We start from the raw sequence: 17,500 nt of genomic DNA, 5'->3' as shown, positions 1-17,500 counted from the left end.
ACTGTACTCTTCCGATACGCTTCTGGGGTTCAAACTCGGTTTCTTTCTCTTGCGGTCGTCGCTCTGCATCATTAGAGATCGACTCTACGGACACAAACAACCCTCGTCATCAGAGCATTAGACTCAGCCTCTTCTGCTCAGAGCTGCGTATGTTTCATCAAAAATACTGTAAAAACAGTGAAATATTATTCTAATGTAGATCAGCTGTTGTCTATGTGAATATACAGTAAAGTGTAATTTATTCCTGTGATCAAAGCTGAATGTTCAGCATCATTACTCCAGTCTTCAGTGTCACATGATCCTTCACAAATCATTATCATACATTTGCTGTATGCATTTAATTGCATTAAAGCTGTGCATGTTATCACTCCATTTTTCAAACAATATGAAACCATATTTAAACCACATAATTATAATTTATTAATTATTATTACTATTATTATCAAATAAAATAAACAAAATAAGAAATACTACTTTTGTAATGTACAATAAATAACTGAGTGTATATATAGTTTACAGTACACCTAATTAACATATTTACATAGATATATTTCACAGTACATCTACTAATATTTTTCTTAATTTTTTTTAATCTTTAAACATTAAACCAAATGTTAAACCACATCACTATAATTTGTTTTATTATTATTACTATTATTAAATAAAATATTAAACAAAATAAGAAATATTACTACAGTAATGTAAAATTAAGTAATAGAGTATTTAAATAATAATATATATATATATTTTCAGTACATCTACAAATCTTTGTCTTAATTTTCTTATTTTGAAACATTAAACCGTATCCACATATTCATGTAAACACTTATATAAATGTATTATCGAGGTTGTATTGTATTACAACCTAAAAACACTTTGTGCATATATTTACTTAAATACATCCCAGCCTTTTTGATTTGATAATTGCACGAAGCCCATGTCATGACTTTAGTTTCACATTTTGAGCCGTGTCTAGAGACGCGAGCAAATAAACATGATCTGTTCATATTTCATAACACATATAAAGCTCCAGCATCAACAGTCCGTAATAAATAAACTGACCGGCTGATATCCGGTCAGGGTTTCATCCCGCAAGCGTCCGACTCAAACACATGCTTCATCTGTCCTGGACCAACCAGAGCACACATTCACAGGACCTGAAAGAGACCATCAACATCAGATTACTGCCGTTTCACAGACTCATCCATCAGAACGAATGAAACAGACGCGTGTGGAAATGATTCTGACATCCGTGGAAATAAAACCTCCATTCCATCAAACATGAACAAAACTTCCACTGCCATCCAATAATCACAATAATCCGTAATACTTCTGATGTCAAACAGTCTCAGCTTTTATAATGTGTGTTTGTGTCTCTTTAATACGGCGAGACTCGTGAACCGATCATCAACCGAATGATGAAAGATTCAGAACAACTTCCTGAAGTGAATCATGTCTCATGAAATCAGTGTTTCAACCACAGAAAGATATCAATGGAGAACAATAATGTCACGTAACAGCACATTTAAAGCCAGTCAGTGACCATAACCTCGATAGTCATCTAGAACAATAACTCCAGAAAGGAGCGTTCTGATACATTTACATATTCATATTTTCACTTTTCCTGTTCTTCAATATTTAAAGTATGTTTGAATTAATCCGACATATAAACAAGTGTTTATGACAGCCACCGCCTAAACGTTTGATTAGAAAACGAGAAGCATAATTATGTGATTAAAAAGATTTAAGATTTCTGACCTTGAGAAAAAACACTGTACCTGATATCCAATCGACACCAAATCAGATCAAATCAGAACTGAATCGAATCGCAAGCTTGTGAATGGAAATCAAACTGAACAGTGAAACACAGCCGGCTCTCTACTGAAGACTAAAGACTAAAGACTAAAGACTTAAGACTTAAGACTGAAGACTAGAGACTGAAGAATAAAGACTAAAGACTGAAGACTGGAGACTGGAGACTGAAGAATGAAGACAGACTGAAGAATAAAGACTAAAGACTGAAGAATGAAGACAGAGACTGAAGACTAAAGACTGAAGCCTAAAGACTAAAGACTAAAGACTGAAGACTAGAGACTGAAGAATAAAGACTAAAGACTGAAGACTGGAGACTGAAAACTGAAGAATGAAGACAGACTGAAGAATAAAGACTAAAGACTGAAGACTGGAGACTGAAGACTGAAGAATGAAGACAGACTGAAGAATAAAGACTAAAGACTGAAGAATGAAGACAGAGACTGAAGACTAAAGACTGAAGACTAGAGACTGAAGAATAAAGACTAAAGACTGAAGACTAAAGACTGAAGAAAGACTGAAGACAGACTAAAGACTGAAGACTAGAGACTGAAGAATAAAGACTGAAGACTGAAGAATGAAGACTAAAGACTAAAGAATGAAGACTAACGACTAAAGACTGAAGACATACTGAAGACTGACGACTGATGACTAAAGACTAAAGACTGAAGACTAGAGACTGAAGAATAAAGACTAAAGACTGAAGACTAAAGACTAATGACTAACAACTAACGACTAACGACTGAAGACTGAAGACAGACTGAAGACTGAAGACAGAAGACTGAAGACTGACTGAGATGGAGGATCTTCTGAAAGTCCCTGATGAACGTAAGGGAACGAACGAGATGAAAACACCAGACACGAGTCACAGATTCGTCAGGATTGATGAGATCACTGGAATTACCAACAGATCCAGAGAGATTATGATTCACAAGCTGACGAAACACACGACACACTGACAAACATCAGACGAACATCAGAACGAATCTTCAGGCTGATTCACTTCGCTTTCAAAAGTTCTTCTAAAATCACAAAAAGCAACATTTATATTTCAGTATTTCCAGCTGAACTCTTTAACTTTTCCAGTCATTCAGGATTTACTGCATAGCAGAAACAAGTCATTGAAAAATATATACATTTTGCTTTTAATTTAATTTTTACCTGATAAAATATATATATATTCATTAAAAAATAGCCATGGCTTTTTAAGATTTAACTTAATTACTAATCCAGATCTATAAAACACACTTTTAAAATTGAATATAGAAATGCTTTTAAACATGATATAACAAATATAAGGCGGCAATTAAGAATATTTGAAATATAATATAACAATATTATATTATAAATATAAGAATAGAATATTATTATAAAAATAAAACATAAAAGTATAAATATAGTATATATATAATAATATTATAATATTAAATATAATACAAATATTTGTAAAAAGTTATATAAACTATCACATTAGTCACAATATTTTAAATATGAGGTAAGAACGAAACGCTAAACTTGGGTTCAGGCATTTACCTGACAAACTACAGCCACAGCTTTTATTTTACTATGCAAAAAAAATGCATAGAAAAACAAAAAGATGAACAGATTCACTAAAACATATTCAGTTATTAATATTTCACTGGTTCTCTCGTTTTTACATTTGTTTATAATTTCTTTGATTGACAGTCTGTTTAACTGCATTATCATCACAAATAAAACATAACTATGCAATATGACTATTCAAATATTATTATTAAAGTCAGTTTTGCCATTTGACGACTCTACTGTATTCCTCTTTGCTACTGTAACGCTTGTTTCTGAGGTCAGTCAGATGATGATGATGATGATGTCCACATGACGGTTATTTCCTTCCATCACTAAAACTCCGGCTAAAATGAAAAGAGAAGTAATTCCACTGTAAAAGGAGTGTGTGTGTCGCAGAGAGAAACATGAATTATTCAGTGTGTTTCTGCACAAAAACACAAAGCAGCATTAAAAAATAAATAACCAATAAATAAACCAGTAAAGAGCCATGAAGCCGGAGCTGGCAGAAACTCAATTCATCTCGATATTAAACTAACACACAAATAAACTATTCAAAACGCTTTTGTTCATTGAAATAGAGCATAAAATAAAATAAAATATTACTTGAAAAACTTAAACTAAATGAAAATTGGAAATGTTGCTTTGGCAATAAACTGAAATAAGTTTAAATTGAAGCACTACAATTATTAAGTGGAAATAAATAAAAATAAAATAGAAATAAAAATAAATTAAACCTCTAAATGGAAATATAAAAAAAAAAAAAAAAAAAAAAAAACAATTTTAAACTAAAAATTATCATGAAAACTAAAAATCTAAAAGCTAAAGCTAAATATTAAGAGTGAGCTGCATGATTCTGGAAACTGAAAATCATGATTTTGTTTCAAACATGGAAGTTCCTAGAGGTTCTGACTAAATGTTAATCGCTGCCATTTATTTAAAATGTTGAATTTATTTTAATGAATTATATTTTTTTTAAATCAGTTTGAGTGAATGATTCAATGACTCATAAATGCTCGTTTCATTACTGGATGGATCAGTGTTTCTGAACGAATCTCTTGAATGAATGATTCAATGACGAATAATAAAATCTGACATCAGTGTTTATTTCTGAACTATAAACTTCTGTGATGATCTGAATTATTGTAGCACATAAATGATGATATTGTGTGCTGTAAAGCGGCTCTCTCTGGATCAGAACACGGATCTGACGGTTTCATGGACAGAGACGAATCACTTTCATTCAGGAATAAGATCGCATGAGTGTTGGAATCAAGATTGCGTTCTTTTAACGATTAATCACATCTAACTTCTCTTCTGAATCTCAGTTTCGTCCGCATGGAAACAGTGAGCAACATCTTTTCCCAGAATGTGATATCTCCCAGCATGCTTCACTCTCGCAGGCCTTCAGGAAAGCAAAGAGTATAGAAGCCCAAGAGGCGAAACTCTGTTGTGTTATGGGTAACAGTCTGTAGATGGCGCTGCGGAGGCGCGTCCGCCATTATGGACTGAAAGCTGCTGAAATCGTTAGCGCCAGTCAATGGCAAAATCCATTTTAGTAGGTGTTTATAGTTCATGTGTGCACTTGCTAGATTGCACATCTTTTTTGTACCTTTCCTCCTGTAATAGGACATTCATAGATTGTTTTTTTCTTGCCATTGAAACGTTCACTGTGTGCACTTTCACTGAAGATGGTGAAAAAACAAGTTGTTAATATTTTTGTGATATTCTATGTAAAATATTAACTGTCTTTAGAAATGTTCATTTATAATTTATAATTTTTTCAAATCATATATATGGTGATGTTCACTAATTTCAAAATCAACATTGAATACATATCTTATTACTTATATCTAATTACTGTGTGTCTGCCTATAGCCTATTATTTCATGAATTTCTGTTAGTCATATAACAAGGAAAATGCATAATAGAACATAAATATTGATAGATTCAAGTTTTGCAGTAATTTTATAATTGTATATTTGCAAACCGTATAGGCTAATGAAGCCGATTCGGTGGGGGACATACCCTTACTAAAAAGTACTATAGGAATCTTATAGTATTTTGGGACAAATTATTATAGTAATCTTATAGGAATACTATAGTAATTTGGGACATACTACAGAAGTACGATAAGACTACTATATAAATACTATAGCAGCTTTAAAATATTATAGAGGTATTACAGAACATCACAGAAGTATGTTATGTTCTGTAATAACTCTATAATATCCTAGAGCCGCTATAGTATTTCTATAGTAGTCTTATAGTACTTCTATAGTAATATTTTGTCCCAAAATACTATTTTCCTAAGGGTAATTAGGCCATGCATAACCAACACATAGACGAATATTTTCTGTCATTTAACGTCGGTCATCCTCATTAATGTATTTTAAATTGTTTTCATATTTAGATATGACGGCCAGAAAAAATTAAGTTATGTTAAGTTTTTGTTATGTCAAGTTTTTCAGTGCCATTGACTCCCATTATTTTTCGGCGTTTTCCTTCAGTTTTCAGTCCATAATGGCGGCCGCGCCGTCACGTCATGGGGGCAACTGTTGCTATGGAGCGTTCTATTGAGTTTCGCCTCTTGGGCTTCTATACTCTTTGAGGAAAGCAAGCGTCGACGTCAGCAGAACTCGCTGATATTCCTGTCACACACAAACTACGCTTTTCTTTCCTCCCATTGAAATCACAAACAATGGAAATATTGTGGAGTGAATCCGTCATTCTCTGCGCTTTCATCCTTCAGACGCTCACACACACACACACACACACACACACACACACACACACACACACAGAGTCCGAGTCAGTTCACTCAAACATCATCAATCCTGCCGGAGTTTCTTTCTTCTGTGGAAAGGAGAAGTTTTGAAGCACGAGCTGGAAGAGGGACTGAAGTGTTCGAGATCCAAAAGCCCCATCAAGCATCACAACAAATGACTCATTTACCAGAACTCAAGTCATGTGACTCTTTCGAGTCAGTTCGTCTGATTTATGAACGAATCAATCTTTGGATTCAGATCTTTTTGAATTGGTTGATTCGCTTCTCAAAACCAGTTCAACTCACTGAACTCTTAGATATGCACTGCTGTTATGAATCTTATGAAGCTTTCTTTACAATATCTCCACAGAAGAAGGGTTTGGATTCATTATCTCTTAATGAAGGTTTAATGATCTGAACACGAGCGTCAGAGGAAAACTCCTGTGATTTGAGTCTCGTCGACAGAGACGTTCAGAGAGGATTAATATTCACTAAAGCACGTGCAGAACTATTTAAACACACGATTAAACGTCATAAACACACTAAACGTCTGACGAGGAAGAGAAGAGAAGCTCTTATGATGAAGTGAAGAAAAACATTTCAAATACATGAAGCAAAGCACAAACCACAGATCACGCAGATCTCTATCAGTCTGAAACATCTAACATGCGATCGCTCCAGCTTGAAGACACGTGAATCTCGGTTCATATCCACTGTTCATATCCACTGTAATAAAGCTGTATTGATGTGATTCACAATCAACAGAATAAATAAATGATCAAGAACCGAACGCATGAACTAAAGACTGATCAACTTTCAGAAGGAGAAACACGTCAAAGTCTGTCTGTCAATCAAACTACTGTATTTGACAGAAATTCATATAATCCTGCATAAACTATAACACAAAACGGATGATTATGAACTTCATCTCAGCCTTGGATTTAAAACACTCATTATGAACAGATTTTTATGAAACATAAAACCTTTACAAACTTAAAAAGATTTGAACCTAATAATAATAAAACTTTGGAGTAACACAATTTTTACAGTGTCTCTGTACGTTACATTTACTTACCATAGTAATAACAGTAAACTCTGCATAATTACATGATTATCCTCAATCAAACCCTATAGTAAGTACATGTAGTTAATTATTATTACTCAGAACTTAAATATATAATTACACTGTAACCGAAGTGTAACCAACTTTGGTAACACATTTACACAGCATTACCAAACAATGAGCAATATATTTGTTACAGTTTTTTATGAATGTTAACAGTGGCGTAGGTTTGATTTTGAAATTGGTGGGGACGGGGACATCAATACATAAATATATTTTAAGTTTTGATCGAAATTATTGCTAGGGATATATCAGTGTCACTGCCACTGGATATTGGTAGGGACACGTCCTAGCGTCCCTACAAAATTCTACGCCCCTGCATGTTAATATCATTACTATTATTGAGGTTTATTAAATTATATTAACTTCTGGCTTTATTAATAATGTATTATTAAATGCTCAAACATTTACTAAAGGGGGTCGCACACCGGAAGAGAAGCGCAGCGCCATTCGAACACATTATCCTCTATGAGTGTATACACATGGTACACACACACACACACACACACACCGGCGGCGCCCAGCTACGGCGCAGGACCGTGTTCAAAATCCGCGCCACAGAGCGCCATTTACATAGTTTTACTTACTCTTCACTTCACTCTGTGCTGCAATATACATCCAGTTTTACACTCATCTACAGAAATCAGCTGCGTGGATGAAAACTGCTGACGTTATCGTGTTTTCAGGAGATATTTTCAATTCATCCAGTTAACGGACGCTCTGAGGTAAAGTGTTCAGACTGCAGACTCAGCAACGATCGTATTTAATTGTACAGTACAATCATAACATAGTACAGACATGATCTTAATTCCATAATATCCTTAAACATAACAATATTGCTGGCCATAAACTGACACAGTGCGGGTCCGGGGTGCGATACCTCGAGTTGTCCTAAACGCGACGCGACGCTGCGCTTCTCGTCCGGTGTGCGACCCCTATACGATTAATGCTGTAGAAGTGTGTTCACTGATGTAGTTCACTAATACAGTGTTACCAAAACTTTAAACTATTCTATTCAAATTTATTTGCATGATACAAATGTATAAACACTGTACAAACTACAGTAAACACTGTACAAACACACACACACACACACACACACACACACATAGAGAGAGAGAGAGAGAGATTATCTGATGTGGAAAGGAGACACAAGCCAGTGTTGCTGAACAATAAAACAGGCACTGAGCAGGAACTGGTGTGTGCGTGTGTGTGAGTGAGTGAGTGAGTGTTTGTGTGTGTGAGTATGTGTATGTGTATGTGTGTGTGTGTGTGTGTGTGAGAGAGAGAGAGAGTATGTGTGTGTGTAGCCATTCAGCAGGAAACATGTAAACAACTTCCTGCACTCAAATCCAGACAGACAACAGAGAGGAGCAGCACTATCTGCCATCATCAGTGAGAGTGTGTGTGTGAGAGTGTGTGAGTACTGTGTGAGTGTGAGGGTGTGTGTGTGAGAAAGAGTGTGTGAGTGAGTGAGTTTGTGTGTGTGAGTGAGTGTGTGAGTGTGTTTTTGAGTGAGTGAGTGAGTGAGTGAGTGAGTGTGTGTGTGTGTGTGTGTGTGTGTGTGTGTGTGTGTGTGTGTGTGTGTGTGTGTGTGTGTGTGTGTGTGTGTGTCGAAAGCATGTTTATTGTCTGTGTGGGAAAATCCAATGACTTGAAACAGGGAAACTCTTGAAACCTCTCAGAGATCCTGATCTACACAAACAACATTTAATCCAATGAATGATACACTCTCACACACACACACACACACACACACACACACAATCTTCACAGGTGCGGCACGTTTATTTTAAAGCACTTTTAACAGCGATTCTATTCCTGTCCCCAGAGATGGACAACACACACACACACACACTTCCTTCCTTGCGTAGAGTATCAGAAGTAAACAGTAAATGTCAGTGCATTGTCTTATTATTGTTGCATTGTTGTGTGTAATATGTACAGTACCTTACTCTGAATCTGTGCCTTCCCTCACGTCAATATCACATGTATTTCTAGAACTCAGTTCCAGTGGGATTGAATAAGTCACTCAATAACGTCCACAATGCTGTCGGACACACTCATGTCTGATCCCTCAGACTGCCATATCTACAGCTGTTTAGCTTTTAGCATGAATATGTTAGCCTCACTGTTATCTATAAGCTAGTGCGCTCCAAAACAATGACAGAATTTGCATTTAGGAGAACAAACCCGACGTTGAAAATGAAAATCAGGTTTATGTCGGAATCCTACATCAGTTCTGGCGTCAACCCGACTTTCACTTACAACCAGATCCCCCCACTCACGGACCTCGACTCATGGCTCTCGACTCACGGGCCTCCACTCACGGGCCTCCACTCACGGGCCTCCACTCACGGGCCTCCACTCACGGCTCTCGACTCACGGGCCTCCACTCACGGGCCTCCACTCACGGCTCTCCACTCACGGGCCTCCACTCACGGGCCTCCACTCACGGGCCTCCACTCACGGGCCTCCACTCACGGGCCTCCACTCACGGGCCTCCACTCACGGGCCTCCACTCACGGGCCTCGACTCACAGCTCTCGACTCACGGGCCTCGACTCACGGGCCTCGACTCACGGGCCTCGACATACGGGCCTCGACTCACGGGCCTCGACTCACGGCTCTCGACTCACGGGCCTCGACTCACGGGCCTCGACTCACGGGCCTCGACTCACGGGCCTCGACTCACGGGCCTCGACTCACGGGCCTCGACTCACGGGCCTCGACTCACGGACCTCGTCCATAGACAGTAAAAGAAATGGACACAGCGACCCCATTGGACTCAACGGAGACAAGTGAAGTAAATTAGAAGCACTCACTTCCTGATGGCTGAGCGTACTGCGCAGACTCACACTGAGCTTGACGACGTAGATGTGACGTGAGCAACCCGTCTGTCTTCTAGTAGCTGTGCCGAGAGAAATCTGAATCATTCCCTTCCGAAACTTGCAGAGACGGAGAGTGTGAGCAGGAGCTGTCCGTGAGCTAGGAGCAGGAGCAACTCTTGCTAAGTATTCTGATTAATTACTTTGTCACTTTGCCTCCACGTCCCCCCGATTGCCCGCGAGCTTCTCCTCCTGTCCATACGGTAATCTCTCTACTGTGCGACAGAGAGTCGCGTGGTTATGACGCAATCGTTAGCCTATTTTTACAAAAACTGCTTCTACGGGGCCGTAACGTAAGATACAAGGTAATGGAGCCTTTTATACATTTTCGTGTTTCTTTAAAAATAACTAATGGACAAATGGAGTCTTTAAACGCCTCAGATGTAAAGTTATTCGCCAAAATGAATGAGAGTGAATGGGATGCTAACAGCAGGTGATGGTCTGCTAATCAGTGGCGGCGCCCGGGGAAGCTTCAGTGTTTCTGAAACATTACCCCCTTGACCTCGACAGACATGTAGAGGAGTCGGAGTACGATATTCGTCTTTCAAATGTAGTGAAGTTAAAGTAAAAAGTTTCCAGAAAAATATAATACTCAAATGAAGTACAGATCCTCAAACAGTGTACTTCAGTACTCCAGTAAACGTGCAGTTACTGTCCGCGTCTGCCCATCACTAGCGCTAGTGCTAGCATCCGCTTCACTGTTCTCACTCGTAATGTACACTCTCAAAACTCAACACTGATCACACTCGTAACACAGCTGGTCTCACGCTTACGGTCACACACACTTCAGGCCATAATCACGGTTTCAAACGCACGATTATCGTAACATGCAATGAGAACATTTGGTTTAATCACCGAAACACAACAGTATATGATCTTCTTTCAATTCAGTCCTTTCAACAATCAGTTCATTCAACAATGTAAGACACATGTGTACAGTATAATTACAGTAACAGGCTACAGATGAGAATACACTGACATTACATAACTTATGTCACTGAATCCATAATTCACTGAATACATAATGTTTGCAATAGTATCAATCTAGTGTGTGAGGAAGTTATGAAACTGCCATTAATCAATATCTACAGAAATCTGAAGGTGAGCCAAATTATTCATTGATTAACCATTAAGTTCAGTTGTATTAATAATAGATAAATGTATTAAACTTAATGAGAAGAGATACAAATCAAAAGTTTGATAGTAACAGCTTTATGAAAGACAGTTACTGTGAATGAAACATTTGGTAACACTTTATTCTACAGTGTCCTTGTTACATTTGTTACATGTACTTACCATAGTAATAACAGTAAATCATGCATAATTACATGCAACTAACCCTCAACCAAACCCTACCCTAACCCTATAGTAAGTACATGTAGTTAATTAATATTACTCAGTACTGAAATATATAATTACACTGTAACAATGACACCTTAAAATAAAGTGTAACCAAACATTTCTATGGATGAAACACTTATTTTGTGTAGTAATTTTTTTTTTACTATTATAGTAACACAATATGCTGAAATGTTTGAGAAAGTGCACTTTTGATGATCTGTTGTGAAAACGGTAAGAGAATCCCTGTAGAAGTGATGTTTCTGTAAACTAGTGAATGATTATTTCATTATTATTATGAACTTAACATGTTGAAAGCTCGTATGAATCGAGCGATTATGTGAAGCTTTTGTACTCGCATGGATTCATTTATGGAGTAAGCGGCAACAAAAGCTCAAAGAGGTTAAAAATAGTGAATGCACTTATTAATAACCATCAACTACCCAATAATACTCAATACAGCAAATACAGGAATCATTAGTGATTATTGCATTGATTCAGAAATCAAACACTGCAGCAGGAAACAGTGAACTAAAGCAACACACAGACCTTTCTGTACAATAAACACTTTGAATATTGTATATACAAAACTGATAGAAAATCTGAAAGTAAAAGTGAAATTCAACAGGTGCAACAGCAGCTCTGAGTGATTCAAGCATTAAAGATCCAAACTATAGCGATTATTCCCTCAGATCAGGGTTTGATATGAATCTATGAAACTATACATGATTAAAGTCTCTCACACACACACACACACACACACACACACACACAAACAACATCCATGATGAGAGCAGGAAAATGGCGACTTCACCACACAAACAAGTAAACACATGTGATGACACTGACACACACACACACACACACACACACACACACAAACACAAACAAACACACACACACACTGAGAGAGAATCAGATGAGAGTTACAATGTAACAATCGCGCGCGCGCGTCATCAGATGACGGGAAACATTGTAACACACACCAACACACACCGAACACACACGAGCGATACGTGTTCATCTGGACTGCCTTTAACCAGCAGAAACACACAGATTAGCCGAACAGCATTAACACAAACACACACACACACACGACTGCAGCTGCGCCGGAACGACACACACATCACAGTCCTGAACGACACAATCTCACGCCTGTGAAGCAGATTAAACACAGGAACACAAACTCTGCCAAATATTAATGATATTTCTTACCAGCACGAGCCTGAATCCGCGAGTCTGACGCGCAGTGACAGCAGTGTGGAGTGCGCATGCGCAGAGCCCTCTGCTGGAGAGGAGACAGGTGTCACTCACAGACATCAACCACGTGACCAATCTCTGTTATTCATGCTTTCAACATCAATAAACTACACTTGGAATATTCTGAACCGAAACTGATGGATGATGAAGTCTCTGAACAAACACAATCGAGCACAGCTTGTATATTTGCTGCATTTAAATCTAAATGTCATAATCATCTGTTAACAAACAAGTATTCATTACTTGTTTCTGCATTAAATTATTACATTGTTTGAATTTATACATTTTTCGCTAAATGTGATTTTGTATCTGTACGTTTCTGAAATACATAACTTAGACAGTGTCCTCTGATAACAGATCACTGTAAACTGTAATGTGGACTCATGCTTTTGAAATGATGTGTATTATGAAAAGCGCTATACTAATAAACATGAATTGAATTTAATATTTGCCACAAACTACATGTTTTTCCTTCTGAAACGGAGAACTTTCTTAATAATAACAACTTATTATAATGCTTCTTCATAAATCTTATTATTCTGAATGATTTTATTAGCAATAAGAATAAATTGTTAAACAGTTGAGGGAACTATTAATGCATAAGTATGATGGATAAACATTCATTATATCATTTTTATTACTCATCCTTTCTATTATCTGCAAGGGAAACATTACTAATCAATAAAACACTTACAGATGTTATTGAGTCATTGTCGTTTCATGCAGTTTAAAGTCCGAGTTATAAACCATCATAAATATCTTTATGTTTCTGCCAGATTCTCCATGATGATATATAGTATATTATATTATATTACATTATTTTCTATTCTATTCTATTCTATTTTATATTATGTGACATTATATTAAGTTGTATTATATTTTATTATAATAAATTATATTATATTACACATTATATTACATTGCATTATTTTCTATTACATTATTTTCTACTAAATTGTATGATATTATATTAAATTATATTATATTATATTTTCTATTATGTGACATTATATTAAATTGCATTATATTTTATTATAATAAATTATATTATATTACACATTATATTACATTGCATTATTTTCTATTAAATTGTATGATATTATATTAAATTATAGTAAATAATATTATATTATATTATATTATTGTGTGGGTTATGAGAAGTGCAGTTCATCATGACTCCAGTAGAGGACAGTAGAGTCCCAGATCTGATCCTGATGTGTGTTTCAGTAATGTTGTGTTCACACTTCACACTGCTGAACATGAGCTGCTCATTTATTTATTTTGTTTGTTTATTAGAAGCATATGGATTAGTATGAGCTCATCTGATAGCAATATCTTAATGCACAGACAGTCATGAGCCATTCTCTCAGTCACTGGCAGTAATGATTCTCATCCAGATCATAATTCATCTGCAGCAGCCTGTAGTTTAATCTAAACCAGTGGTTGGGGTTGTCCATATTTGACCCAAACATGGGTTGAACATAACCCAGCATTTTTCTTAGAGTGTAATATATACTGTAATATTGCAGAGATTCGAGCAGTGGGTCAAGGGTTAAACCGAGCACAATCGCTCTGATGATGACGAAACTAGATATTAAACAGTAAAGACATTCCTGTGGAAATAATCAGAACAATGATTCAAACTCTATTTGAAGTTGACATGTCATTCATCAGGATCAGATACTGTGAGGTCAGAGGTCAGAGGTCAGTGTTTGGAAACCTGCACATGCCTGAGACACACATCAGATCTCAGAGTAAACCAGCTCAGAGATTGTGTTGTTGACCCACTGTGTGTGTGTGTGTGTGTGTTTTATAACACCCATAAACATTCCTTCACACTGCGTAAAACACGTAGAACACACTTCCTGTACGAGGATCTGGACGTGTGTCTCGTGCTTCGCATTCTCGGCCTCTTTCGTGACGGGGAAGTTCAGGAACTTCACTTGATGCAAAATAAACATTCATTGTGTGAACATGACGAACTCTGAACCGTAAAAATGAAACTAAAACTAAATCAATAAACAAATAATTAATAAACATTATTTGAAATATACAGATTGTTAGCAAGGCAATATTTCTAAAAAATTAATTTAAATTGAAGTCCTAAAATAATGAAAACTAGAACTAAATTAGAACTAAAACTAGATGCAGTTTCTGTAACTTGATGCAAAATCCTCCTGATTCTGGGAAACACGGAGCCGATTCCCAAACTCCCACATTCTACAAGATCTGAGAGTTTGATCTGCATCTCATTCATCAAATATCTGTTCACAAACACTCACAACAAAACCTGAACGCACTGCAGAGTAAGAGAGACGTGTGTGTGAGGCGTTACGTTATCTCCCGCAGGAATGAGGGATCAGGGGTCGGAATATCTCGGAACATTCCTGAATCCTGTGTTGATTTCTGTTGTCTTACACTCCTGAGCAAACGCCAGTGTTCTCCAGTCTCAAACAGCAGCGCTCGCAACGGCAGGGTCATGGGTTCCTTACTTAGTATCTGTGTCTTGTTTCCAGTCCAAATAACAAAAGATTCTTAAATCAAGATGCATTTACTAGATGAGTAAAATGCCATAAGATATTATGTCTTGTTTTCCGGTGGAATAGTGAGTTTTTGCTTAAAACAAGCTCAATGATCTGCCAATGGTGTCAGAAAAATAATGTTAATTCAAACAGAAACAAGATTATTTTTCTGACCCCAGTGGCAGATCATTGAACTTGTTTTAAGCAAAAACTCACTTCATTTTGATTTATTTCCCAAGAAAACAAAACATAATATCTTATGGCATTTTACTCATCTAGTAAATGCATCTCGAACAAGAGAAAAATACTAAGTAGGGAAAGCATCTTTGCAGTGCAGCGGATGCATGAATCAGTCACATGTGTAGCTTGAATGCAATGCAAGTCATTGTGGAAATGAGCAAAACATTTTTCCAAGAAGACGTAATTTTACTGCTGTGCCAACAGATGCCTCCCTGCACATCTCATAAATAATGCGTATGATCCCGCTAATGGCTCCACACACACACACACACACACACCAGCCTGTGATATATTATATTTCATCAGTGGTTTCAGTCCTGTATGGCGTTATGCTGTGGGTCAGCACACACTCTAATAAACACTGGGTTAAAAACAGCTCAATTTGGGAGGTTTCAACCCAAGGGCTGGGTAAATATAGGACAGAACACATGTTGGGTTCATTTTACCCAGCATACTGGGTTGATACATTTTTACTATAGTACTAGCTTTTCTTTACTTTCTTTTTTACTTTGTACATGAATTAATGCTTTTACCGAAGACACGCACCAGTTTGACGGAGCTGCACTGCTCTCTCCTGAAGAGATCGCAAAAAGCCCACGATAAATAACCCAACCCCTGGGTTGTTACGCCTGACCTAGGATCTGGATAACACAAAAACTACCCAACCCCTGGGTTGTTACGCCTGACTCAGGATCTGGGTAACACAAAAACTACTCAAACACTGAGTTGTTAGGCCTGACCCAGGATCTGGGCAACACAAAAACTGCCCAAACACTGGGTTGTTACGTCTGACCCAGGATCTGGGCAACACAAAAACTACCCAAACACTGGGTTGTTACGTCTGACCCAGGATCTGGGCAACACAAAAACTGCCCAAACACTGGGTTGTTACGTCTGACCCAGGATCTGGGCAACACAAAAACTGCCCAAACACTGGGTTGTTACGTCTGACCCAGGATCTGGGCAACACAAAAACTGCCCAAACACTGGGTTGTTACGTCTGACCCAGGATCTGGGCAACACAAAAACTACCCAAACACTGGGTTGTTACACCTGACCCAGGATCTGGGTAACACAAAAACTACACAAACACTGGGTTGTTACGCCTGACCCAGGATCTGGGCAACACAAAAACTACTCAAACACTGGGTTGTTACGTCTGATCCAGGATCTGGGCAACACAAAAACTACCCAAACACTGGGTTGTTACACCTGACCCAGGATCTGGGCAACACAAAAACTACTCAAACACTGGGTTGTTACGTCTGACCCAGGATCTGGGTAACACAAAAACTACCCAAACACTGGGTTGTTACGCCTGATCCAGGATCTGGGTAACACAAAAACTACCCAAACACTGGGTTGTTACGTCTGACCCAGGATCTGGGTAACACAAAAACTACCCAAACACTGGGTTGTTACGCCTGATCCAGGATCTGGGTAACACAAAAACTACCCAAACACTGGGTTGTTACGTCTGACCCAGGATCTGGGTAACACAAAAACTACCCAAACACTGGGTTGTTACGCCTGACCCAGGATCTGGGCAACACAAAAACTACCCAAACACTGAGTTGTTACGCCTGACCCAGGATCTGGGTAACACAAAAACTACCCAAACACTGGGTTGTTACGCCTGACCCAGGATCTGGGCAACACAAAAACTACCCAAACACTGGGTTGTTACGCCTGATCCAGGATCTGGGTAACACAAAAACTACACAAACACTGAAAAAATAACCCCAAAAAATGGACCCAAAAGGCTCAAACCAGGATTTGGGTAGAAAAAATAACCCAAGATGTTTTAGAGTGTGTGTTATTGTGAGCTTGTGTGTTACTCAGCCCTGCTACGCGACCACTGTGTTGTCCTCGTTCTGAGAGGAAAAGGGAAGCTCTGAGGAAGAGACAGACAGTGAGGAGAGATATAAAACGGGAAAATATATATAATGGGATCCTCCAGAGTTTCCCAGAGATCCAGTGAAAATAGAGTCTTTCCTCTGATCCCAAAC

General features: G+C 37.7%; 1 protein-coding gene across 4 annotated transcripts in view; it reads right to left on the bottom strand.

Moving 5' to 3' along the window:
* Positions 1–12,766, bottom strand: part of l3mbtl4 (L3MBTL histone methyl-lysine binding protein 4) — a 61,044-nt gene extending 48,278 nt beyond the window's left edge. For 3 of the 4 annotated variants that reach the window (XR_014626174.1, XM_084399177.1, XM_084399179.1), the window contains exons 1-3: positions 12,685–12,766; positions 1,063–1,157; positions 1–84 (exon numbers count right to left, since the gene is read on the bottom strand). The exon at positions 1–84 is cut by the window's left edge and continues 6 nt beyond it. Coding sequence is in view for 3 of the 4 variants with exons in the window: in XM_084399177.1 (XP_084255303.1) it covers positions 1–72 (72 nt within the window). In the remaining variant the exon portion in view is untranslated. Of the gene's footprint in view, positions 167–1,062; positions 1,158–12,684 lie in introns of all 4 variants that reach the window. The other variant, XM_084399178.1, reaches the window with a different exon arrangement.
* Positions 12,767–17,500: the final 4,734 nt, after the last annotated feature.

The sequence above is a fragment of the Rutilus rutilus genome (genome assembly GCF_951802725.1).
Source record: "Rutilus rutilus genome assembly, chromosome: 24".
Classification (NCBI taxonomy): Eukaryota; Metazoa; Chordata; class Actinopteri; order Cypriniformes; family Leuciscidae; genus Rutilus; species Rutilus rutilus.
This window is presented reverse-complemented; position numbering and strand designations above follow the sequence as displayed.